At 44.2% G+C, this 27,961-nt stretch overlaps 1 protein-coding gene across 1 annotated transcript in view; it reads left to right on the top strand.

The window, feature by feature from the left end:
* The window catches only part of LOC308285712 (cadherin-6-like), a gene marked incomplete at both ends in the record, with an annotated part of 45,928 nt that overhangs the window by 9,632 nt on the left and 8,335 nt on the right, over nt 1-27,961 (top strand). The window contains 7 exons of the mRNA XM_080726556.1: nt 4,959-5,253; nt 5,675-5,794; nt 11,891-12,064; nt 17,380-17,567; nt 21,148-21,401; nt 25,311-25,447; nt 26,574-26,695. Coding sequence (XP_080582682.1) covers nt 4,959-5,253; nt 5,675-5,794; nt 11,891-12,064; nt 17,380-17,567; nt 21,148-21,401; nt 25,311-25,447; nt 26,574-26,695 — 1,290 coding nt within the window. The remainder of the gene's footprint in view (nt 1-4,958; nt 5,254-5,674; nt 5,795-11,890; nt 12,065-17,379; nt 17,568-21,147; nt 21,402-25,310; nt 25,448-26,573; nt 26,696-27,961) is intronic.

Raw genomic sequence — 27,961 nt, 5'->3', positions numbered from 1 at the left:
GTAGTTAAGCTATGTAGCGCCGCTACTTGTAGCTCGCTACTGCCCATCACTGTGTATGTTTTGTAATAATAATCCAAATCTACCAAGTAACTAGTAACTAAAGTTTTCAAATAAATGTAGTGGATGTAAAAGTACAATAATTGCATCCGAGATGTAGTGGAGTTGAAGTAAAAGTATTGTAAATTGGAAACACTCCAGTAAAGTAAATCTACTATACTTACCACCACTGGGAGGCGAGTCTGAGGGGATGAGGAGGAGGGGGGGGTGGGTGTTGGGGAGAAAGGGACCGTAGGGAGGCGAGTCTGAGAGGATGAGGAGGCCTTGAGCAAACTGACGCAATGGAGCCGCATCGGAACGAGATTAGAGGCAGTGAAAATCAGGACAAAAAAACCCCGCTGCAAGCTTGTACATCTGCTCTTTTTGAAAACTACCGGTCTGGTTTTAGAAGGCATATTTGTAGAATCAGCCTTGAGGTTTCACCATCTCCTACAACCCTACCGCTATGGGATTGTAATTGTGGGATGCTGTGACGCTGTGAGACATGTCTGAGGATCCCTGTAACTCAGGCAGTGAGCACTCTTACTGCATAATCACATAATCAAGGTCGTAGATTTGAATCTGGCTAATTGGCTCATCATGACAGGTGTCACATGTCATCCATTTCCTCTGTGAATATACCTTCTCTCTCACATACGGACACCGCCAGAGGTAGGAGCTTAGCTCCTTCCATGGGCACCGCTCAAAAGGGGGCGTTGATTTGTGGAGATGATCTAGTTTAACTCATTTTTGTTACACTAATACCATGACTACATAGCTTATCATTGAGCGGTGCTAACCGCTCCTACATCTGGCTTTGTGTGTACTGTATGTCCATCCGTATGTCCCACAAAGCTTGGCATTGGCCAAGATTCCCAGGATGTTTGTACACCAATCACGATCAAGGATAGTAATTTAAAAGGCACCGCTCACTTCACAGCGGGTGTGATTCTTTATAGCTTATTTTCTGAATTTCCCAATTCCACCGTAACTCATGGGAACGCATGGTGGCTGTAAATTCTGGGACGGCCTACAAAAAGACAGCCTCCCTGCAGCACTCTTTGCCAGTGACGTTGATGTCAGGGCTCTGGGGGTGACCTGTCTGTGCCGTGACTGTCCCATGAACCTGCACACATCCAAATAGCTCTTAATCACCAAGCAGTTATTCTGCAAAACGTATGTTCCCCAAAGGTACAGGAGGCTTTGCACTCACTCTTTGGCACAGTTACATAAAAAAAATGTAACCACCGGTTAAGGAAGGGACCAACGTGTCATTTATTAATTTTTTAAAGACAGGGCGACGTGTCTGAGTGGTTGAGGAGTAGAGCGCTGAGCTGCTGGTGGATGGTGCATGTGCCCCTGCTCCCAGTCAGAGTGTGGAGGAAAGCATAGTGCTGTGTGATTCACCTTGTCACAGGGAGCCTAATAATGCCAGCAGGCCTGACATGCTCACCGCCTGCTAACGAGATTCACACTGTCACACCACTACTCCAACCCCTAAGGATGTACCCTGCTCCCCATATACCCCTGGGAGAGACAGACGGAGAGACACAGAGAGAGAGAGAAGGAAAAGAAAGGAGAAAAGGGAAGTGGGAGAAGAAGAAGAAGAAGAGAAAAAATGGAAGGAGGGACACGGAGAGCAAGAGAATGGAAGGTGGGGAGGGGGAAGAGAGTCACAGAGCGAGGGACAAGCAACAAAAACGGAAAAACAGAAATAGAGAGGCCGGGGAAAAGGGGCAGCTGCTCAGAGAAATGGGAAAAGATTGATGCAGGATTTGTTTTGTTTGTGTGTGTGTGTGTGTGTGTGTGTGTGTGTGTGTGTGTGTGTGTGTGTGTGTGTGTGTGTGTGTGTGTGTGTGTGTGTGTGTGTGTGTGTGTGTGTGTGTGTGTGCAAGTAAATACATCGCATGTGTGAGGTAGTTTCATCGCATTCATGCATACTTCATGCTTTCCACAGGTATAGGGTCTGAAAAATAACATTAAGGGCAATTCTATTAGACGTTTGAGCACGTGCACGCACGCACCCACGCACGCACGCACACCCCTTCTGCTTGCAGTCCCTCCATCCATCCGCATATTCTCTCTCTCTCTCTCTCTCTCTCTCTCTCTCTCTCTCTCTCTCTCGCTCTCTCTCTGAAAGGTGTGAGGGCTAATGCATGTTTCATGGGGTTTCATGATGAGTGCAGTAAGTAAGTGCAGGCCTGGAGGTATGAGGCAGGGATGAGAGCTGGAACGCAGCGCACCGCAGGCACTATGCCACTTCAGGTGGAGAATGACTGAAAGAAAGGTGGGGAGGGGGGAAGGGGGGGGGGGGGGGGGGGCGGGGAAAGAGAAATGACAGGAGGGAGAGACAGCGGTGAGCGAAATGGGGTGGGGGGTGTGTGTGTGTGGGGGGGGGGGGGGGGGGTGGAGGGGGATTGGAAGCAAATCGTGAGGAAGTAAAGGCGAGAAAGACATAGAGGGAGAGCGAAGGAGGGAGGGAGGGAGGGAATGAAAGAGCGATAGAGCGGCAGGGTGGGTTATTGCTGCAGGGAGTGTCAGGTTTTATGAGAGGGAGAGAGAGAGAGAGAGAGGGAGAGACATGAGGGATGGCAGGTGTGTGCTGCAGGTATTATGGTAAAGCGAGGTGATCTCCGCCGACAGCACCAAGAAGCTCCCATCTACAGATGTTAAATCCTCCTGGCAGAGCAGCCCCGCTCTGGCCCCTCTCCTCTCTCATCCCTCGCTCTCTCGCTTCTTCCCGGAGCTCCTATAGCCCCCACCCCCCGACCCCTGCTATTCACATATGGCTTCTGTTGTTATTTCTGCCGCCGCTGCTGTTGTTGTTGTTGTTTTTGAACTTTCATGTTGTCGAGTCTTTCATTCATACATTTCCTATAGCTTTTTTCCTTCTGTTCGATTTCCCTTTGCACCTTTCCTTCACCGTTTTGTCTTTTGCTTTCCTTTCTCTCTCTGTTTTTCTGTTTTTTTTCCTCCACCACCCGCCTCTTCTCCGGTTTTCTCCACTTGTTCTTTCGTCTTGCTTTCCTCCCACCGTCTGTCCATTCGTGTCTCATACCGCGCTGCCTGCGGTGCGTTGTGAGGTCTGAATGTGCTGCTACAAAGGGAAGGGCTTTGCCAAAGTATTAGCGGAGGGTGTTTGGTGGAAGAACAAGTGTAGGTCTATTCGCCTAGCTGCTATTCTCTAACCAGCAGGCGAGGGACACTCAGATTGATTGCCTGGATTCAAACACTGAAGTACCAGAAGACACAGATAGATTTATATATTTACTCAACCAGCCAGCTAGATTGACAGATTGACAGATAGAATTATGATTAAAATACGAAAATGCATACCAAATCAAATTACACATACATATTTTGCGCAGCTAGCGAAACTAGTAACTCCTCAAAAGATAAAACCCATGAGAGCCGTGGAATGTAATTTTCCAAAATACTTGTCATCCCTCTGAAGGATACACGTGACAAGCATGACAATTTGCATTTTGCGTGGGAAAGGGAGATGTGATTTCTCTGTATTTCCTGGGGTTGCATCTTAATCCATTCAGAACGGGGTACACATTATTGTGTATCATTATTTTATGCTTTAACTATTGAAAAATAGCAGATATACAAGCTCACAACGCGGCACCGAGTGCCGCGCTGCGAGCTTGTAGATCTGCTATTTTTGAAAAAACGTGAAAATTTGAATTTTGACCCGATTCTATAAGTGTCTTTTGAATCCTTCTAAGATTTTTGGAAAAAACCTATGTTTCTATATGTCAGCAATCTGGCCAGCCATCATCAAAGAAAAGGTCCTTTTCACTTAACTGGAGCTCAGTTAGTCTGTTCTTGAGAGACTACTATGTCACTGGTTCTCAAACCTTTTCATGTGAAGGACCCCCAAAATTATATTTATTTGGCCACGGACCCCCATCTCAAAATATCTAGTTCCAGGGACCACCCAGAAGCAAAATTTGAGTTACAAACGTTCGCTTTGAAAATACATATATTCAATGATTTGCACATATTGTCACGACTTTTTCAAAAATAGCAGATCTACAAGCTCGCAGCGCGGCACTCGGTGCCGCGCTGTGAGCTTGTATATCTGCTATTTTTCACTGGTTAAAGCATTCAATAATTCTAGGCCTAAATGGGTTAATGCCGGGTGTGAAGGAGGGTCTGTGTGTAACCGACAGCTGCATTCATGTAACACCGCCATCGCCTCCTCGCCATCGCCTCGTAAACGGCTTAAATCAAAACAACAAGAGTTTTACCACTTGAGGATCCGTTTTCAAGTGGTGGATCGGATAAGACAGTGTTTCTCATTCAGCCTTTCAAAGCTGGTGAGTGGAGAAGGTTATTTGGCTGATGTTCAAGCCTGGCTGAAGACAAGTGCTGAATAGCAAGCGACCTGCCAGTGGCCAGTAGCCAAATGGCTACCCTGGTTACACGAGGGGTTAAACGGTTGCAAATCATTCTTGTCAAGTCTGTTATGTTTTAGGAGTGATGGCTTGACAGTTGGTGACCCACACATATTCCCATAGGGCTGCAATGTCAGGATGTTGCTGACTCGTGACTGTGTGTGTGTGTGTGTGTGTGTGTGTGTGTGTGTGTGTGTGTGTGCGTGCGTGTGTGCGTGTGTGCGTGTGTGTGTGTGTGTGTGTGTGTGTGTGTGTGTGTGTGTGTGTGTGTGTGTGTGTGTGTGTGTCCGTGTGTCTGTGCGAGTGCGTGTGTGTACGTGTTCTGTGTGAGAAGATTTTTCAGAATCAACAAAAAAACGCATGTGGATATTTTTACACTCCAGGCATGGGCAAAACAAAATTGAAGGAGAAAATCCTTTCTGTCTTTTCACAAATTGGTGTCTGGATTATGTTTGTTCTCAATCATCCCCATGTGTACTGTGACTAATGCATGACTGTGCCTCTGTTTCCTCTCTGCAGCTTCAGTCGGACAAGGACAAGCTCGACGGAACGGTGAAATACGTCCTTTCCGGAGAGGGGGCTGGCGGCATCTTCGTCATCGACGAGAACAACGGTGACCTGCACGCCACGCGCCGCCTGGACCGCGAGGAGAAGGCCTCTTACATCCTCAAGGCCACCGTGGTTGACAGGAGGACAGGCTCCAAGCTGGAGCCTGAGACGGACTTCATCATCAAACTGCACGACATCAATGACAACGAGCCCCAGTTCACCAAGGAGGTTTACACTGGGAGCGTGCCGGAGAGGTCCGACATTGGTATGTATATTGAATTAGATTCTATAGTTACGTAATTGCACCAAAATTATATCCAAGTGAGTGGGCAAGCATTGTGCTTGGTGCAGTGTAAAGCAGGAATGAAAACTATCGGTATGCCAGAAGTAGTACAAAAAGACTCCTCTTCTCTCCTCCCCCAATTTCTTTACAATGAGACCAATGCTTACCATATCGAGCCTGAGAACACAAATCAAAACTCCATTGAGTTCAATAGGATAGGGAAGTGGTGCCATGTTATATTCGGTTCCTCAAGCTATATAGAACATTATTAGCAAGAACCACAGGATTTGTAAACCATGCCCCATGCACACTATAAACATAAGAGTGAGAAGAAGAGGATATAACGTGTGTATGTCTGCAGTGTACGGTCTCACGCCTCCGTCTCCGTGTCGTACATCTTTAGGCACATCAGTGATGCAGGTGACAGCCACAGATGCTGATGACAGCATGTATGGGAACAGTGCCAAGCTGGTCTACAGCATCAGCCAGGGACACCCCTACTTCTCCGTGGACCCAAACACAGGTATGTACAGTACAGTACAGTACAGTACGCTCTGCTGGAAGCTGTCCCAGTGGCCACCCGGCGGTGACCCCACTAGTTCCTCCAAATCTTTGAGTGATTTCTCCTTTTTTATATTAACCACTTGAACCCAAGCGTCCATAATATATTCTGAGAACTATTAGCCAAAAAATAGCAGATCTACAAGCTCACAACGCCTCTGCTATTTTCGGCAAAGAGGTTTGGTGTAGTGGGAAAAAGAGCAGACTAAGTACAGAGTGAAGGTTTATTGAGTATTGACGGTTCAAGTGGTTAAATATCTAAAAAATACAAATTGACATGAATCCAAAACACACTAATGATTGTGCTGTCAAACAATGAAACTATATGAAATCTATGAAAAGGTTGTGGGGGTCCCTGCTTCATCTCTCTCTCAACTAAGAGGTCCTTGGCCTGAAAACGCTGAAGACCCCAGCAGTAATGGTTTATGCTTCAAATTTTGTAACTCAAATCTTTGCTTCTGGGGGTCCCTGGAAAAACATGTTTTGAGATAGGGTCCGCGGCCAAAAACATCGTTTTGGAGGTCCTTGACATGAAATATTTGAGAACCACCGACTGATCATAGAAACGTACGTTTTTCAAAAAACGTAGAAGGATTTAGAAGACATTAAAGAATCGACCCCATGTCTTAATGGGTTAAACTTAAAGACTTAAAGACATTTATTTAAAAAAAATAACAGTGTGGCCTATGGAATACTCTTTAGAAGAGTGAGGTCAAGTCCGCTAAAGAGCAGTGTGTGATTAAAACATTGCTGATGCCGGGAAAAGAAACTCCTGTGAGAAGCAGGCTGCGTGCGGACTTATCTTTGATGTCAAAACTTGGTATTCCGAACAAGACGGAGAATGAGAGCTTAGGTGATACCAGATTGCAGGGATTTAGTTAAAGCCTTAATGCTTTTAGTTAGCAATGAAAACTAAATACACCCTGTCCAGTCTCACCCCCTCATCCTGGCAAAAAAAAACACAATTACAGTAGGATACCCCCACTCCAGCACAAAGGAAAAAGGCTGTTTGTAATATCTCCAAACCTGAAATGGAAAAACATTCAGTCTAAAACCCCCACTAAACCTAACCTGGGATTTATCCAGTATATTTTATTATAGTGGGGAGGGGGGAGATAGGGGGGAGTCAGCCATCCATTTGGATAATCAGGACAGTAATCTCTCTCTCTCTCTCTGTTCATCTGTTTGTTAAGAACGTAAAAAAAAAGTCTGTGCCACAGAAAAGGCCCTGCTGGGACCATGGGCAGATTATGACCGGGTTCTGGATTAACAAGCAATGATAGGCCTTGATCTCTGGGATTTGACACTAGAGTGGGCTGTTGTTCTCAGTGGAAAAGCTGAGGCGGGCGAAGTGATACAAATTCGTGACAGCAACGGGATTGGGGGACAGAAGAGACTCTCAGGTGAGAGAGAGAGAGAGAGAAGGAGAGGATGAGCATTACAGAGACGTTAAATGGAGAGGGGTATTGCATAGGGGAACAGAGGTAGAAACTAGAAACAAAGCGTGGGATCAGAAGAAAGAGAGCGTAGTAGTATGTCAGGAGAACAGGGGTGGGCTTTGTTGAAGGATTAAGCTATACGGAACAACAGCAAAAGAGAGAGGGAGAAAGAGTGGGAGAGGAAGGGATAGAGGGACAGTAGTCATAAACAAAGAAGTAAGAGGCTTTGAGGGCTTGTCTTTTATGCCAGAGTATTTTTTTTCCTCCAGTCTAAATGATGCAACTAACATCAATTCCATTGCCAGAGGCACTGCAGTGAACCTTTTCACTTATCACCACAAGTAACTAGAGATGTAACTCGCAACCTAGTCTCACGCTAAACCCGTCAGAGTCCGACATTCACCCTTGCCAAGAATGTCAATATTTGAAGTCAAATTGCTATGTTGATGTCCGCAGGCCATGTCTCAGGGCAAACTCATCAGACTGTGATGTTTATCCTAAGCCATAAAACATTTGACATCGACATTTGATGTTTTGTACCGGAATGCAATCTTATGTTGGGTATCGCCTGATTCGCCTCCACTCTTAACCGATTTCTGTGAGGGAGCGTGACTAAACCTTCCATAACGATTCACTAGAGAGCAACGAATCCACCTGAATTTATTTTCCTTTTTAAGTCAACACTGATGCGTAGCCATTTCAAGGCCAACACCTTGAAATTAGGCGTTGAAATTAGGTTGGTTGAAGCAATGGAGAAGATTATTGGTGAAAATTCCCCCCACACTGTTGAATAACACCAGTAAGACGCCTCAGGGCGACAAGCGACAAGGTCGCGCCATGTCTTGGCCATTTGGCCAAAGGGATTTATTTCCCCTGGCATCACAGGGATCTCCATATATGGGCATAAAAGGGATTTGGTTCACCTGACATCACAGGGATCTCCATATATGGCAATAATAGGGATTTGGTTCCGATGACATCACAGTGATGTCAGAGCGTGATGTCAGAGCGTGAGAGTCAATCAACAAAAATGACAAGCGTTACCCAGACAGACAGACAGACTATCCCTTTATGCCCATATATGGAGATCCCTGTGATGCCAGGGGAACAAATCCCTTTTATGCCCATATATGGAGATCCCTGATGTCCACATGACTGTGACTCGGTCCCTTTTGTCCCCATCACTGTGATGTGTCAGGGGAAACACTCAGGCGTTACCCGGCCGGGCCACGGACAAGCTGTGCCGGTTCCGACAGTAAACTGCGACCTACAGTCGCAATTATGCTGTTGATGTCCGACTAACTGTCCATACAACTAAGTTACTATACAAATCTCATTCTCATGCAGTACATACAGCTCAAAACAAGTTTTTTTGTAAAGCAGGTCACATATTTATCGGTAATACTGCCCCTAGTTTATATTATACAGGGCCCGGAACGAGAGATAGCATCAATGCGGATAACAGTGTTCCCTTTACAAGAGCAGAAATGTGCAGAAAAGGACTGCCAAAGTGCTTGCAACACTACCATCTATTACCTAAACAGGTTGCTTGTGCAGCATATGGCCTTAAGGTGAAAAACATTTCAGGTCCTGAACTTCAGCGGTCTTGTGGTGTGACAGGCGGGTGCTAAAAGCATGAGGTCAGCAGGTCACTCGGGTTTCATCTATTGGTATAAAAAATGTAAAGTGTTAAAAAGTGGCCAGGATATTTTTAAAAAGGGCTGACACCACCACTGTGCATAGGGTTAAGATGTTCACTTGCAAAGTACAGTCGGCTCCAGAATACAGATGACTGAAAGACGTTCTATCCATTAACTCATAAAAGATTCTTTTTTACTTTCGTACATTAACCCCAACACTAATAGAACCTGATGCAATAAAACAAGAAGAAAATAGAAACTATTCGTCAGGCTATTTTGATGTATAGATTGTAATATTTAAATTTATTTGGGTAATTTTCTTTTATTGGCTTTTTCTATGGGCACTTGGGGACACGGGTCAATTTTACTTTCAGTCACACTGTATTGTGTGTGTCTAAGGCCTGTCTGTCTAAGGGCTGACAGGAGAAAAATAAACATTAAACAGACAGTAATACAAGGACGAAAAAACTAAATCTGAACAAAACAGAACACAATAAGCAAAAAGAAAAAAGGACAATAACGAAGCAATTGAGTATGTCACAGTCTAAACTACAGTAGCAGTTACACACTTACCGGTACTTAAACAGTGTGATATACACTAAGTACAGTGCACCTAGGTGCCCCCTGTCCCCTAATCACCATTACTTCACTTATAGTGAATATTTAAGTTTCATACACATTGACACTTGACATCAGGCTTGCAATGGTAGCATTGCAGCAATTACTATACGCCCATCAGGGCTCTGCATGTCATTGTTCTGATGTACGGTAACAGCTGTTGGAGAAGGGTCTCTTGACTTGGGAGACTAATGTTGCACATCCTATAGGCTGCCTAATGATGCAGATGTAATACAAGCATGAATGTGTTTCTGTCTGTCTGTCTGTCTGTCTGTCTGTCTGTCTGTCTGTCTGTCTGTCTGTCTGTCTGTCTGTCTGTCTGTCTGTCTGTCTGTCTGTCTGTCTGTATATCCGTCTGTCTGTCTGTCTGTCTGTCCACATTGCTTATACTTAAAAGGAACCAGTGTGTGCTTGTGAGGCTCCAGTGACTGCCAGTAAAAAACTGCTTGGCTAAACTCTTTTCATAACTATATTCTTTTCAGCACTTCCCTAGCCAGCCTAAATGTATGCCAACCATAACCTAAAACGGCAATTTCAACATCATAATGTACATTCAAATGTCCCAATTTCCCCAAAGGCTTACACTTACATTTTGCTAAAAGAAAGGAGAAGAAGGAAGACCTTTCCCTTGACATTCTTGGCTTGACTCATAGTTCATGACCTGTGTCACATCCCATGTCCCGGTTTAATGTTTAAAACAAAAACTGAAATCTTTTGTCCTGAAACAACCCAAGATGTTGCCTGAAAAAGCCTGACATTAGTCTCCTCATAGGGGGAGGGGTTTAACCCATTTAGACTGGGTACAAATTATTACGCATTATTTTCTGCTTTAACTATTGAAAAATAGCAGATATATAAGCTCACAGCATGGCACCGAGTGCCACGCTGCAAGCTTGTAGATCTGCTATTTTTTTGAAAAATCTTTGTGCAAGAATATTTAAAATCCTAGGCCTACTACAATCTACAAGCTCGCAGCATGGCACTCGGTGCCGCGCTGTGAGCTTGTATATCTGCTATTTTTCAATAGCTAAAGTATAAAATAATTAAGGCCCCTCCACCTTGGACGTTAGTAACACACTCACACACTTTTCCCCCCCTTGTGACGCCCGTCTGCTGCTCATCAGTGTTTCTCCATAGACACTCTAATCACTTCAATCTGAGGTCCTCATGGGAGCACCCACCGTCTGCCTGATTAGAAAACGTGGATAAATATCCTATAATGCAATGTTTTTCATGAGACATAGCATGGGGGAAACTGCACTTCCCGCAATGGTGCAATGCGTCAATATGGCTTGTATTTAGGAATCTTCAATAATTTCTGGGCACTGGGAATTTGTTACTTTGCATATTATTGCGCCCTTAGACACACACATTATGGGTAGCTTCTTGCATGCATATATGTATGTCACCGGAGGGGTTGAAGCATAGACACAACCAGGAGCGGGGCAAGGGACAGACACTAGGAATCAAACCTGTGGCCCTCTGGCTATGGAGTGGTTTGCACCTTAAGGAGAATAGTTCCCCGCTTAAAATATTCATACATGCCATCATCTCTTAAACTTTTCCCAGTGTGGGACTCAAACTTTTAAGTTATTCTCACTGTGGGTGCCAGACTCATTAAGTCATGATTCTACTGCTCTTGGGACTGCTCGTGCTGGGTCTACTATAGAAAGGCTTCCATGCATTCTATGGTACCAGATGTTGCTGAGCAAAGAACAACAATGGAACAATTAACCTGTGTTTACAGTTCAAAATGGCCACGCACGGAAAGTAATACAATAAACCAGGCTTCCCCAATTAGTTTTCCCCAAGGGCCGAATTATGTCTAGGGTACCAAGCCGAGGGCCACAACATTGCAGGGGGCGACAGTGGCATTATGTCTAAGGTACCAAGCCGAGGGCCACAACATTGCAGGGGGCGACGGTGGCATTTAATTACTCCAGCGACAGTTCAGATATCTTCGTTATCGGGTGAAAATCTATCTTGCATTTATCATTTTAAAAATGATTTAAACTAGTGAAAACAGCCGATCTACAAGCACACAACGCCTCGCACCGCGAGGCGTTGTGTGCTTGTAGATCTGCTGTTTTCACTACTTTTGTGCGACGGCCTTGTATGATTTGCAAAAGAACGTACACATTTGGAGATACGACATTTCCACACGACAACGACGATATACTTGTGTTGTTGCTGCTCTTATACCACCATTATTATTATTATTATTGGTGTGGGCCAGACAGTAGACCCCCGCGGGCCGCCTATTGGGGAACCCTGCAATAAACGCTCAAATGTAATCACAGCTCCTGTAGAATTATACCGTCAACAAAGGCATTTAATTTCTCTCCCCTTTCATTTCCTCAGGCGTCATCCGGACAGCGTTAGGTCCTGGAGACATGGACCGTGAGCAGAGAGAGCATTACCAGGTGGTTATCGAAGCCAAGGACATGGCGGGGCAGAGAGGAGGGCTGACGGGAACCACCATAGTCAACATCAGCCTCACAGATGTCAACGATAACCCGCCGCAATTCACTCAAAGTAAGACACCAGAGAACACACACACACGCACACGCACACATGCACGCAATTCCAACTCTCAAGCCTTAATCTGAGGAAAAGCAGACCAGGGGAATGTGCTCCACCTGTCATGGTCTTAACTTTTTATAGGGCTAAAAGTTAGAGATGTTCCGATACTAACCCTGATTCTGTACTGGCTCAGGTTGCATAAACATCACCATTTTACTTTATTATTGTGTACTTTATATTGGCTAGACTGCCAAATTGCTGGCATTTTGCTATCACTGACTAACACTACAGTATCTGCCAAATTATGTGAACATGCATGCGGCTGCTTCCTCCCCTGACAACACCAACATATCACCTACAATTCTTCAGTGCGATAACTCGCCAATTGAATAATGTATTAAATGTGTTAATTGGCCTTTTTTAAATGCAAATGCTTTGATCATAATTTAGTGGCGTATTTTGAGACGGAGTAAACTACCTTGTTGTTTATTGTTAATTATTATCGTAGCTGGAGACACACACAAGTCTCCAGCTAAGATAAGACTTTGCCACTGCACTAACAATGGCTGCTTGCTGAAAATAACACATTGTGCAAGCCGGCTTTCAAGTTGTGGCTTAGTTTGGTGTTTAAAAGGTGCAGGCTGGTCTATAAGGAAACAATAAATGCCTCTACACCCCCAACTAGCACAATCCAGCCATTGAATTCTTCTGGAGCCATGGCATTTCAGGGAATTCTGACAAGTGCTTCAGTCTGCAGTAAACAAAATCTTTAAATCTTTATTACAGTGTATTTTTATTTGGATTCTTTACACGTCCCTCTTACCCAAGCCGAACACCACTGCTGCTGCCGACAGTCCAGGCACTATATTTTTCATGAAAATGTGGCACGGTAGTCATAAAAATCCATGGAGAAAGTCGTGGGTGCGTGGCTAAAATGAACACCCAAAACGACTGGGAAAAACGTTGTCAATATTAATGTTGTGCTGCAGCGGCGCAGAGTGCACGGCCTCTGATGTCATTTATTGACAGCTTTGAAATGCAGGCAGCCAATTCGACCTTCACTTCTAAAAGTGGAAATGAAGTGGCGTAAATGCAGCAGCTTTTCATCACAGTTCAAGAGGCAACGTTATCGCTCAGGGGTGTGTGTGTGCGTGTGCGTGTGGGTGCGCGCGCGTCTGTGTGTGTGTGTGTGTGTGTGTGTGTGTGCGCGCGCGCGCGCGTGTGTGTGTGTGTGTGTGTTTGTGTGTGCGTGTGTGCGGGTGCATAAATGTGCATGTGTGCGTGTGTGTGTGTCCAGTAGCAGTCTTCCTTTGCCTGTAGCAGTGTGAAAGAAGTGATTAAATAGTTGCTCCAATGGCCTCGATCACAGAAGTCATTCTGTCGTCTAATCCTGATTACATGGAGCCAGCACTCTCTCTCTCTCTCTCTCTCTCTCTCTCTCTCTCTCTCTCTCTCTCTGTCCTTCTGACTGTCTCACTCTCTGTATCATGCCTTCTAATTCTCTTTTTGAACTCTCTCCCATCTCTTGCAACTTTTCTCTTGTACCGTATGTGTCACCCGGTGAATATCAATGTTGTTTTTTCCTCTTCTGGTTCCCTCTTCTCGCCTAATTGTTTGACCTCACCCTTGCAATTGACGTGCAACAACGCCTGCTTGCTTTCTTTCCTCATTTCTTTCTCGGCCGCTCAGTCAGTCTCTCTCTCTCTCTCTCTCTCTCTCTCTCTCTCTCTCTCTCTCTCTCTCTCTCTCTAACCCCTCACCCTGCGTTTCCCTCCTCAGCGCTGGGTGCAAATTGAGATTGCTCAGGGATCTGTCAGGCCGATTGCATCTGGCATTATCATTCTCTCTCTAAGTCCCCCTGCGTCACACACACACATGCACACACGCACGCACACACACGCAGGCACACACACACACACGCAGGCACGCACACGCACGCACGCGCGCACACACACACACACACAGGTCGCAAGCATGTTAAATCAATTAATCAGTGGTGTGTGGACAGTTCAGTGACGTGTGTCACACGCCCTCATGCACACACGTATGAACACACACACACACACACACACACACACACACACACACACACACACACACACACACACACACACACACACACACACACACACACACACAACCACGTAGATACACCCCGTCACTGACACATGTGCGCAGCAAAACTATCAACCAGAGCTTGTGACTCAATAACTACATTGGAACACAGGTTATGTTTTCCATTTCCTGAGAAGGGAACTGTTTTGGACTTGGGTTACGTATATATTTCCACCAGACAGAGACAATTCACTGTATGAAGGCATACATTTACATGAAGCAGAGCTCCATTGAAAGCCTGACGAAGCCCTTTATAGTGGTAAACAGCATTACAATGCATATTGTCTTCCTGGGAAGAAAGAAAGATTCAGTCTCACCGTTTTAACTTTTTCTCCTGTGAGATACCTTACGCGTGCACCCACAGCAACACACTGTGTAACATCGACTCAGCCAGTGTTTGCTGGCTGACTAAATCTTTTTTCCCCCCTACATTTGAAACCTGCCTTGTGTCTTTCCAGCATAATAACTCACACACGTAGTTCATAAACACCTTCTGAGACAAAACGAGCGCTCGCACGCACACATACTGTAGTGTAACACACAAAACACAAAACACTCAGAACGTGCACATAGCCTATATATTCGTTGAAATTAATATGCAAATGCATGGCCCTATGCAAAGAAGCACACATGCACAAACACACAAGCCAGCATGCACACCCATACACACATACACTCTTATATATAGGGGCATACAGTATGTGTACACACAGTCTGCATACACAAATCCCATGTAATGGAGATGCCTATAATAGGAACTGCCTTAGGCTGTGGTGGCAGAGCGACAGCTAAAGCTGCCTCCATTTAGATGTGCACATTAGTGTTTTGACTCATTTGATAACTCAACTGATTGGTTACAAAATGGCAGCAGTGTGAGATTAGCTTGAGCTCGTGAAACGCTGAAATACATAAATTGGTCCTGTACGAATCTTTGGTATCTGTACGTTACTTGAGTATTTCCAATTTCCAATACCTTTACTTCTACTCCACTACAAATATTTTACTCCACTACAATTATTTGACAACTTTAGTTACTATTTACTTTGTAGATCATGATTATTGTTACAAAACATACATTAATCACTTCAGCTCTGCATACATTTTGGCCATTTGAAAATAGGCGTTCTACAAGCTCGCGTTGCGACGCATTGTGAGCTTGTAGATCTGCTATTTTCAAAAGAATTTTATACATTTCAAGACTTGAAATGGAGCATTCTCTGCACAATTTTACTTCTGGTACTTTAAGTACATTTTGATGGCAATACACCTACTTTTACTCAAGTAAATGTAGAATTCCGGAATTTTACATTTACTTGAATTCCGGGCTTTTACTTGTAAACAATATTTCTACATTGTATGTATTTGATACTTTTACTCAAGTAAAACATTTGAGTACTTTTTTTCACCACTGGTCACGAACAAGCCAAGGGACAGTTTGCACAGCAGCCAGGCCATCAGGCTGCTGAACTTGTCACCATGCGTTAGCTCTCATTACACTGGCCTTAATCACTTCATGACTGTGAATAGAAATCTATTCCCACACATTTTACACCTATTCCATATCTGCTGCTACAGTACGTGTTGTATTTGACTTGAACAAGAGACTGAGCACACAGTACCACACTGGCATAATATTTGGTTTTGATATTATATTTTCTTCCTTCTATTCGTAGGATTATTATATAAATGTAACAAAAAAAGTTATATTTTAGCCCACACTTTACAGATATACACTTTCAAGGTGGCAAATAAAGTGAAGTTGAAGATGAAAAGAGAAAGCAGCATGTTCTAGTATTGCCTCTCGTCGTTTCTTCACATTTAGATCTTTTTCCGTTTCTTGTTTGCAGTGAAACAGCTTTTGTTCTTCAGTCTTTACCTGTGCAAGCTGGCTTTCGATAAAAAAGCGAAGGGGAAAAATAGTATTTAGAACTTAGTCTAACTTCATTCCTTTCTCCAATGTGAACTGACAGCTATTTCCATGAATCCTTTCAAGTATGATCAAACTGCAGGTCACATCCATCCATTATAACACAACCTTACAATATGGCCCGGAGGTTACAAGGATAATCCTTTAAATTGAAGGTTACACGGCGGCTTTCCCACACTCCGAGATTAAGCCATGTCCTTGAGCAAGGCAAGCTGTACCTGATTCTGGTGTCCATCATTGTGTTCTCACACACAGGGACGTGCAGAGAATGTTAGAGAGGCAGGGGCTGAAATTTATAAAAGGGCCTTTTGGTGAAAATTTCGAAAATAGCCCATCTCCAAGCTCACTTTACGGTGCTTGATACCACACTGAACTATGGCACTTAATTACATTTTACAGATGGGTAAAAGGGCAGGGGCTTAAGCCTCTTTGATGTCTATGTGTGCACGTGCCTGTTCACACACATGGATTGGTATTTGCTCCTACTAGTCATCGTTTGGCACAGTAAAGGGGCTGCCAGTGATACCGGTATGTTTTGTTTGAAACAATAAGGTTTCTGTCAAATTCGAACAGGCGCTTGCTGCTGCCCGCCTCCTCACTGGCAAAATGAAACGTGCTCGCATCACCCTGGTTTTGGCCTCACTCCACTCTCGTTCATTTTAGAATTAATTTTAAGCTTTTATTGTTTGTTTTCAAGGCCCTCAACAGCCTGGCTCCCCCATACATTTCTAAAATTGTACATTGGCACGCCCTAACTAGAAGCTTGAGATCGGATATCAGCTGCATCTGGTTGCGTCCAGAGCCTTGTATACAGAGAGAGTCGTGCCACCTCTGTTCACGTCATGGGGCCAGGTCTTCTACATGCACATCTATTGGTGAATCGTGACATGCGAACCAGACGTTTACAGAATGCATTGGAGTCTATTAGGATAAAGTGACATTTCGAGTTACATGAACCATGTGACCGGCGCTGTTTCTGACCCTGCATTGGCAGAACTCTCTATACAAGGCTCTGGTTGTGTCTGATATCCTGTATAAATGCTCTCTCCTGATAAAGAGCTGGAAAATTATGTGTGTGGTTTTGAATAACTCAGGTGACAGGGGAGCAATGTTTATTCAACATGACCTGTCATGGGTCTGCTCTTATACTTGTGTATTTGTGAAAATTGTCTCTGACCATTTTATGCCTTTAATACTCATAATTGTTTTATATTCTGACATTAACCCATACATGATTGACATTGACTCATACAGCCCAGTAACTGTGAGACTGTTATTTCACCAGGCATATACCAGTTCAGCGTTCTCGAGTCGTCCAAATCCGGCTCGTCGGTTGGCAGGATCCGAGCCACGGACAAAGATATCGGGAAGAACGCCGAGATGTACTTCACCATCGTCAGCGGAGACGGCATGGACGTGTTTGACATCTCCACGGATCCGAACAGCCAGGAAGGAGTCATCACTGTCAGCAAGGTGAGACAGATCTGTGCTTCTGTTACGGTCTACTCGCACCAGGAAACACGTGTGATATCCCGCCTGCATATCGTCGTTGTCGGCTGGAAACCTTCCATGTCCAAAACCGTTCGTTTTGTATTAATCATTTAGAAAATTATTGAAACTAGTGAAAACAGCCGATCTACAAGCACACAACGCCTCGCTGTGTGCTTGTAGATCTGCTGTTTTCACTACATTTGTGCGACAGCCTTGTATGATGAAGCAGCTGGCTTTACTTTGCGGAAAAAAGCGTACAAGTTTCAAGCTTGGAGATACGAGGTTTCTTTCCGACAGTGGCGATATACTGTACTTGCACAAATGCACAGGCACACATGAGCCCACGTGTAGATACAGTAAACTGGATGTCGCAGAACAAAAGGCGCTTACAAAACTGTCTTCGCTGCCATGGGCAAAAGGGCACCTGCGTTTAATTACAACCAGGCGTTAACTTCTTACATCCCTGTGACACACACGCATGCACGCATAAACGCCGGCACGCGCGCACACACACACGCAAAAACATTGACGTGCACTCGCATGTGCCACACTTTGAAGTCACGAGGAGCGCTGTTTAATACTCAGCTGTTTGATATGCAAAGCCCAGGCATGCTTTCCAGATGAAAGAAGCCAAATTAAAAGTATTCATCAGCACCTTCTCACCCCACCTGCTGCATTGTATGAATGAGGTGCTTGCTTTTTCTTTCACTTAACGGCATCAACGGCATCAATGGCATCTTTTAGTCATCTTTCAGTCACGCTGTCTGTGTTTGTGATTTAGCCGCCTCCTCGTCAGCACCGCACTTTGGTCAACAAAAGTTGTTTTTAAATGTGCTTTGTGAATACACTTGACTTGACTTGACTTTGAACATACAGACGTCTCCCTCGTACAGCAGGGAAGCAGTAGATTCAAGAGGATTTATTTGGCACTCACTCATGCAGGTGGCAGACTGTGCTAACACTTACCGTATAACAAGATATTAATAACGATAACACTGTGTGATACAGATAAGAAAAATAACTGTAAAATAAAGCTGGCAGTAGTAAGGGTAAGAAAGACAGTCATTGATATTTAGCAGCAGTGGGAAGTGTGCAGCATATGGGAAGAATTATTTAGTATTGGATATAATTATGATTATAATATATAATTAATTATTATTATAGAATGGGTTAAAAAGGTATAGCGCGCACACACACACACACACAGCAAATAACCTAACCTGATGAAGGTCCAACAGACCGAAACGTTGTTGTTCCCTTTAAAACGTTTTAATTGCATCTGAAGAGTTTTTGCTTCCAGTTCATTGCACGCACACGCACACGCACACGCACACGCACACGCACACGCACACGCACACACTGTATATTGTCACTGTTAGGCAGAAACCTTGTATCTCCAAGTTTCAAATGTATACGTTTTTTCATAAAGTGAAGCCCTGCTTCATCACACAAGACTGTCGCACAAAACTAGTGAAAACAGCAGATCTACAAGCACGTTGTGTGCTTGTAGATCGGTTTCAATCATTTCTAAATTGATAAACACAAAACGAACGGTTTTGGACATACAAGGTTTCCACCCGACAACGACGATATACTGTATTCGTTCAAGGCCACTGTGTGCAACTCTACAATAAGATTGAATGCAGCTTTTTTTCCCCCGTATCTTAGAAAGGTTATAGCATAACATTTAGTTCCATGGAATGGCACCGTGTCCTTGCTCTCAGTGCACCATTGAGAGGCCAGGGCTGCTTCATAGAATCGGATTTATAATGGTACAAAATACATCTTTCTGATATTAAAAGATAAATCCTATCTGTGGCAGTGGCACGTTCATCCTTTTTTCCAATGCATTTGTTTAAGACATTTCATTTGACGGTATAGTGGAGAGAGAGAGAGAGAGAGAGAGAGACGGGAAAGAGATCACAGAATTGGATTTATGTTTGACACACATCACGAGGCAAATTGGCACTCCAGACATCCTGATTACAGAATGTTGATAAAAGACACATCCCAGGTGGGAGCGAGACAAAGAACAAACATGCTGTGTAAATAATTTGATCTTCTCATCATAATTATGTTAAAGAAGTGCAGGGACGGCCTGGCCTGTAGGGACATATATAGGATTATTATGCATTTTCAAAAGGTGTGTGTGTGTGTGTGTGCGCGTGTGTGTGCATGCCTATGCATGAGGGTCCTTAACTCTTAACCCCTATACTGTTTCTGAGCACCAAAACACACTGGTTAACGGCTATGCTTTTCTTCCCTTTGATCTGCCTCCAGAGCTCTGGGGATTATGAGCATAGGTGTTGTTTACACCAGAAAACCTAATCAGCGTTACTATTTAATTAGATCAACAAAACGCATTCCTTATCATTACCAAATCCCTCACCGCCCTTGGACGAGGAACTCAGTCTTAGACCATAATAACTGCGGCTGCTGTTGCTAAAGACACTATAAAACTAACAAGACAGGCGCTAATAATGGCGTGGCAGTGAGACGGTGAAGCTGAGATTATGAGATTATGAGTGTGAAAGATATTCATGCAATATATGCACAATATACAAAAACATTTCTGGAATTTACTTCCTTGGCTTACTAGCGTGAACAAGACATTTGGTGCTGATGGTGGCGTACTGTATGTATACCTGTATGCTTCAAATAAATAACAGTCAATAATAATCATCAATATTATTACTAGTAAGACGCCTCAGGGCGACATATGGCGAGGTCGCGCCATGTCTTGGCCATCTGGCCAGTGATGTATACCTACCGTATATATATATATCGGACCAGTTACCCATATATGGAGACCCCTGGTACCCATATATGGAGATCCATGTACTGTATATGGAGATATGCTGTGAGAGCCCAAACATGCTTATTCAGTTATTCGTTATGTGAAAGTCCTATGATGTCTATGACATCTGACATCATACATACAATCCATTTTATGCCCATACATGGAGATCCCTGATGCCATCAATATTAAGACCATATCTAACAGGATTTCATAGGGGAATGCCCATATATGGAGGCCACATCGGCCACATACCACACTAACAGAATCCATATACAGTATGGCCAAGACAGCCTATATCTGTGTGGCTGGTTCTACAAAGAGGGATCTCCATGTATGGGCATAAAAGGGATTCTGTTAGTGTGGTTATCCTGACATCAAAGTGAAGTCAGAGTGTGATATCAGAGCGGCAAACCCATTCTGTTAGAGTGGTTCCCCTGACATCACAGTGACGTCAGAGCATGATGTCAGAGCGGCTAACCACAGTGTCAGGCGTGATAGAGATATGGACAAGATGTGCCGGTTTTCATAGTTAACTGCGACCTGCGGTCGCAATAATAGTTTTTTTCTATGCCCTGATTTTACCTAGTTTTTAAATTGTACCTTTAGCCTAGTGCAGTCCCATGTACAGTAGTTGTTTTGTTGCCTTTGCTGTGAGTTATAAATAAAACATAGCCTATACTAGTAAGACGCCCTAAGGGCGAGAACTACGGTTGCAATAATTATCTTTAAATTAAAGTGCTTGTTCCCTGTAAACCCCCCCAGCCTCTGGACTACGAGAGGAAGCGCTCCTACACGGTGGAGATCCAGGTGCAGAACGCGCAGACGGACGCGCGCTTCCTGTCGCCGGGCTCCAAGAAGGACGTGGCCACGGTGCGCATCGGCGTGGAGGACGTGGACGAGCCGCCCACCTTCGACAAGGCCAGCTACTTCATGGAGGTGAAGGAGGACGCCGCCCTGGGCACCGCCGTGGGCTCCGTCAGCGCCGCCGACCCCGACGCCGCCCGCCACCCCGTCCGGTAAGCAGCATGCAGCCTCCCTGGGAAGCACACTATGAGAATAACACTGATGGAACCATAGACTGTAAAAATGAATGGACAGAGTTACGCCCATATAAGCACTGTTTCCCAAGCACTGGGTCGCGGACACATTTGTATTGGGTCCCTTGATTTAGGTTTAGGTTTCCTATACTTTGTTTTTAATTATAATTATTTCAAAATAGTTTGAGAAAACATTCGCAAACAATCTTTTTTTTCAGTAATTTCATGGAGAAATCAAAGAAAAATCTAAGAAATTCCATAAATTACAACACAAATGTTTAAGAAGAAGTGAAAATAGTCGATCTACAAGCTCACAATGTGGCGCGAAGACTACTACAAAAACGCATGAAAGAAGACTTCTAACTAGTGACTGGAAGCATGAAGTATTTATGACAATGTTTATTAAGGTAATGGAAAAAAAAGTGTAAAGTTTGTCAAAAAACACTTCTACTTGAATAGAGAGTTATTCATGAGACCAGCACTGGGGAAACAGTGAAACTAGCGGCCGTTCATACGAACTCTCTCTTGAAGTCTCTTCCCATGTCGCCTCAACTTGCAAGATGGATACTGGGCCCTTGGATAAAACAGTGTCCATTTGAAGGCTTTCCTATCAATTACACACCCCATGAACCCTTGGAGTTTCATTTTCACATTCCAGACAACCAATAATTTGATGTCTGGCTGAGTCTCCAGTAGCAGTTTCCTATATTGACTCAAGACCCGGTCATCAAATTATTGTCTCAGGAATGGGACAAAAACAAAACAAAAACAACAAGAAATCTCTGTGAATTCAAGGCTTCATCGGGTGTGTAATTGATAAAAAATAGGTCATTTGTTTGGATGAACTACTCCTTTAACTCGGAGATTTAACACATGCAAGCATTACATTTACATTTGTACACTCTCAGAGTCACAAATGGCTATGTTAATTAAGAATTAACATTAATCCACAGTACACCAGGCACTTGGAGAAATAAGGTTCCATTTGCTTACATTTGTACACTCTGTGAGTTACAAATGGCTAAGTTAATTAACAATTAACATTAATCTACGGCACACTGGACAGTTGGATAAATCACTTCAAACATTAAGTGCACTGCGCGTTGGCAAGAAAGCACACCAGCTCGCAGCTATACAGTACTACCTACTTTAGAAAACAGATGTAAGAGTCCTTATTAATTAATGGGCAGCAGTGGCCATGTGGGAACCCGGAAAGTCCCCGGTTCGATCTCCAGTTCCTCCTGGCTTTGTGTCGAAGTGTCCATGAGCAAGGCACTGAACCCCCTAACTAGGCCTGTCACAATTATTAATTAACATTAATTAAATAATCATCTAATGACAATTATTAGACAAAATCACAATTATTTTGTCATAACCGTCATAATCGTTTCCACGTTGAAGAATGTTCATACATTTTCAAACATAAAGAATTGTGGGGAAAAAAAGAGTGGAAATAGTAGATCTACAAGCTTCCATGGATATGTAATTGTCAACAACAAAAACACAATTAAATTGTTATTTGCAATTATTTGAGTGACAATTAATCGTCATGTAAAATGTCATAATCATGACAACCCTACCCCTAACTGCTCCCTGGGTACCGCAGTGTGGCTGCATACTGTTTCAATAGTTTGTTACGGATTACGGTAAATGTAAAATTACAAGAGCTTAAATGCTCTTCCTTTAGTATACAAAAAATATGAAAAAAGTGAAAACTAAATTAACTGCAACAATCTCTCTGGCGTCATCTTATAGGCTATAGCTGACAGTATTCAAATGCTGACATTAATTCCCTCTCCATGTGGTATACACGCCACACGTCTCTATGAATTACATTCAAACCACCATAGGATTAATGTGAAGTGCTGCTGTTGCCGTTGTTGGTGGTTCATATCGTTGGCTCGTGCATGCATGATTCATGTTCATCGGCGAGAGGGTCATTATTCTGATACTACCCATCGTGCACCACTCTCGCCGAAAAATAAGAACGCCAGCTTTAGAAGTGGCTGAAATGAGCGTTGCTGTAGGTGGAAAAACACAGTGGGAACTCGATCTCTACTTCGTCACACTGCAACCAGGTAATTTGACAGGGAACACATTCCAATTAAACCAAGCATGGAACCATGGAGCACATACTAAAGAGAGTAAGGGGACACACACACACACACACACACACACACACGGACGCACACACACGGACGCAGGCGCAAACACCACTTTGCAATTATTCCTGTGCTAGCTCATTGTCCACACGACTGTACCATCTATCCACGTTGTCACTCTGACTTATTATTTTATTGTTCACTGCTTCCTAATTATGATGAAGCCTCCTTGGAGGATCATTTAGACTCCAGCCCATAGAAAAGTAATTAAGACAATGTGTGAGCGTGTGTGTGTCTGTCTGTGTGTGTGTGTGTGTGTGTGTGGTGGGTGCAGTTCCTGCATATATGCACTGGTATATTTTGATTAAGGAAGATTACAAATTAGTCTCAGTTCTCTCTTCAGTCGGAACGGTACAACGGAGCCGTGTAGCCATTCTTCAATGAAATAATTGACAACAAAACATGTAAGCACGAACAGCGGCTTCACGCGGCGTTTCGACACCAGGCGCTGGCGCCGGAGCAGCGGCGTGTTCCTGTCTCTGCACAGTGCACAGGGCTGTTTTGACTGGGCTGTAATTGGCCCGGTAAGAAGGGAGAAGTGAAGGCAGCTCGGCGCTTTTATGTGTGTAGTGCTGTGAGCGAGAATAAGTGAATTCAGCAACTACCGGCTCCTCAAAGAGAGAGAGAGAGGGGTAGAGAGAGAGAGAGAGAGAGAGACAGAGAGAGAGAGAGAGAGAGAGAGAGAGAGAGAGCTCAATGAACAGTCACATGAAGGATTATAAAGCGGTCCGTGGACACCGAGAACATCTTGTCAAGCATCTCTGCAGCCCAAATCACAGTGTTCTGAAAAGACTGGAAAAGGGTTAGCAGAGAAAAGGAGGCAGAATGGAACGCGGCGGCGTACAGTCGCTGTGCAGTGGCCTGATTCAATCTCTCAGACTCGTTTGATTCATCCGTGCCTCCTCTTGGCCTAGCGGAAAACATTGGTACCTTGCGGATGGTTAAAATTTTTCCAATTCCTTTTGGGAGCCTGAGAATGACCCCACTCCCCTCATCATTCCACTACTACAGGGGTCTTCAACAGGGGGTCCGGGACCCCTGGGAGGTCCTCAGAGTTAATAAATGGGGGCCACCAAATCCTTGTTTGATAGGATAATTATTTTCAATTAAAATTTTTGAACCCTCACATCCCTATTCTGAGGAGGACTTTAGCCGAAAATAGCCGATCTACAAGCTCACAACACCTTGCGCTGCGAGGCGTTGAGAGCTTGTAGATCGGCTATTTTCAGCAATGAAGTTTGGTGTAGAGGTTGAAAAAAGAGCAGACCAAGTACAGAGAGAAAGGTCAAGTTTACTACGTATAGACGATTGAAGTGGCGAAATGTCTGAAAAAACATTGACACAAATCCAACATAGACTGATGACAATGCTGTCAAACAAGTCGATGAAAATCAGCATAACGCATGTATATAATATGTAGAGGGGGTCCCTGCTTCATCTCTCTCTCAGTTAGATAGATACCTTTAATTATCCCACGGAAATTCAGTCACCCAGAGTCACACAGCAGTTAAGGTTACAAGTTACAGGACAGTAAAGAAAAAGAAAAAGGACTGTTGTGTACAGCCGAGCGAAAAAAAAAAAAAAAAAAACAAGAAAGAAGAATCAACAATACAGTCCTTGGCCTGAAAACATTGAAGACCACTTTATGTTGATGCAGACTGATGGCTTGACTTCCATTACAGTCAATATTCAGAGTGTAAGTCACCGTGTTACTCTTATGTTACAGCTACTCCATCGACCGGCGCACGGACATGGACCGCCTGTTCGACGTCCACGCCGGGAACGGTTCAGTCATTCTGCTGCGACCGCTGGACCGAGAGGAGCACGCCTGGCACAACATATCGGTCATCGCCACAGAGTATAGTAAGTAAAGTAATAACTGCAAATGGAGATACAAGTGTTGTACAGCAGAATTACACTCATTGCCTTTTAGCCACATAAACCCTATAGAGTGTACACAACATGGAACCAAATGGACCCGTCTGAGTTACAGACCCATACGGGTCCATTTGGTTCCTAACTATCATTTAGCTGGGCATCCCCTGGAACTCCCTCAAGGACCCCTGGGGGTCCCCGGACCCCACTTTGAGGACCAATGCCTTACTGTACATATTTTCTTCCTTGCCTGCACAGACTTTAGTATCTATAATCTGGCATGACACTAGGTCTGGGAAGGCAGTCATACACACAATTTCTAAAGACAGCCAGCAGCACTAATGTGAACACGGCGCTCCACAGCTGAAAATGGGTTGGCTTCTTCCGCCTCCAGTGTGCCAAGCCAGCAGCCATGAAAACATGACAGAAATCGGAGTATGCGCTCAATGAAATGACAAGAAACGGAACGAAAAGGAACATTTTTAATTAAGGAATGAATGAAAGAAAAGAAGAGACGGTTAACGTTGGAGAATGAAGATGAATGTGTTGATGTGGCGGCAGTGGCAGAGCTGTGGGGTCAAGCCCTCCGTGAACTCTCTGAGGTCAATGGGGTGGTGCTGATTAAGATGGAGGATGTGTCTTTGTGTGTGTCCATCTCTGGTCACCTCCAGTTAAACTGATCTGTATCTTCTCTGACCAAAGACGAACAGTCTGGAAATGCAGACTTTTTTATTTCAAGGACCCCATAACTCAATCTGGACCCCTGAGGGTCCTTGGACCCCACTTTGACAACCACTGCACTAGAGCATGGCTCCTTTAAAAATACAAAATAAAACCTTTCAATGTCAGATCATAAAAATAGACTGATTTACAGTTATACTATAAACACTAATGATGTTGACTATTATTTAAGTGCTGGCAATAAAAACATCATCTGCTTTATCACCCTTTTCCATGGAAGTGATTAATGCAATATGTATAGCTGTAAAAACGTAGCTAGCTGGGAGCTACCACATGTTACTTTAAAAGTGGCATAGACACATACATTTACTTTAGCATGTCAAGCTGATGATGCAAACTAATCAGTTTGGTTAATTTGCCTTCTGCTTTCTAGACAACCATCAGCAGACCAGCCATGTTCCTGTCCACATACGACTGCTGGACATCAATGACAACGCTCCCACTTTCGCCACCGTCTACGAGACCTTTGTCTGTGAGAGGACGAAGGCCGGACAGGTAAACGGAACACACTGACTGACCACACATGCACTGGCAGATTTCCCAGAGGCGGGGCTGGTTAACCCATTTAGGCCTAGAATTATTGAATGCTTTAACCAGTGAAAAATAGCAGATACCGGTATACAAGCTCACAGCGCGGCACTGAGTGCCGCGCTGCGAGCTTGTAGATCTGCTATTTTTGAAAAAGTTGTGAAAATGTGTGCAAATCTTTGAATGTATGTATTTTCAAAGCGAACGTTTGTAACTCAAATTTTGATTCTGCGGGGTCCCTGGAACTAGATATTTTGAGATGGGGGTCCGTGGCCAAATAAATATCAGTTTGGGGGTCCTTCAAATGAAAAGGTTTGAGAACCTCTGACATATAGTCAGCGCGGCACTCGGTGCCCGTGATACACAATAATGTGTACGCGTAACCTGGTGTGAACTTAGAAACGTGATGGGAAATTCCACCAGACTAGGCAGAAAGTTTGCCACTTTATTGCCCCTTGGGGTTCTATCCTTCAACCCGTCCGTGTTTCCCTTCCTACCAAGTCTCTTTGCTGAAAATAGCTGATCTACAAGCTCAGATCTGCCTGTAGATCTGCTATTTTCGTGCAATGTTCGACTATTATCACATTTAACAACTTTAACCCTATATACCGGTACATCGGCTATTTGAAAAGAGCCCATCTACATTCAGTGACTATGGGGGAGTTGATGATTGCGGCCGTCAGGTCGCAAGTTACTATGAAAAGCTCCACCGGCTGTCTCTCCGTCCCTCCGTCCGTCTGTCCGTCACGTCACGCCACGTCACGTCACATCACGTCACGTCACGTCACGTCACGTCACGTCACGTCACACTTTTGTCCTTACTCTTATCTCTGCCACCGTTGGCCCTATCGATGCCAAACTTTGTCCCATTTCCCATATTCCCTTCTGATTGGCTACGATTGCCTTCTAAAGTTTGTGTATGCGACGTGGCGGTCGCTTATCTCCCGATTAGGGAGTCTTACTGGTGTGTAACTACACATACTTACAGTTACTCTACTGCTTCAAAGTGCAAGGCTGATCGGCCTCTGGTTACGTAGCCTATCGTCCTCTGTGGTCCCTGATGGACGAGTCAGTCAAAGAGGCTGATGGGTGCTTTCATAGGCAATAACGTTCAATTTCTCTCTCTCTCTCTCTCTCTCTCTCTCTCTCTCTCTCTCTCACACACACACTCACACTCACACTCACACACACACACACACACACACACACACACACACACACACACACACACAC

Source organism: Nannobrachium achirus, assembly GCF_963921795.1.
Source record: "Nannobrachium achirus genome assembly, chromosome: 5".
Taxonomy (NCBI): Eukaryota; Metazoa; Chordata; class Actinopteri; order Myctophiformes; family Myctophidae; genus Nannobrachium; species Nannobrachium achirus.
Note: the sequence above shows the minus strand (reverse complement) of the source record. Positions and strands in the feature narration are given on the sequence as shown.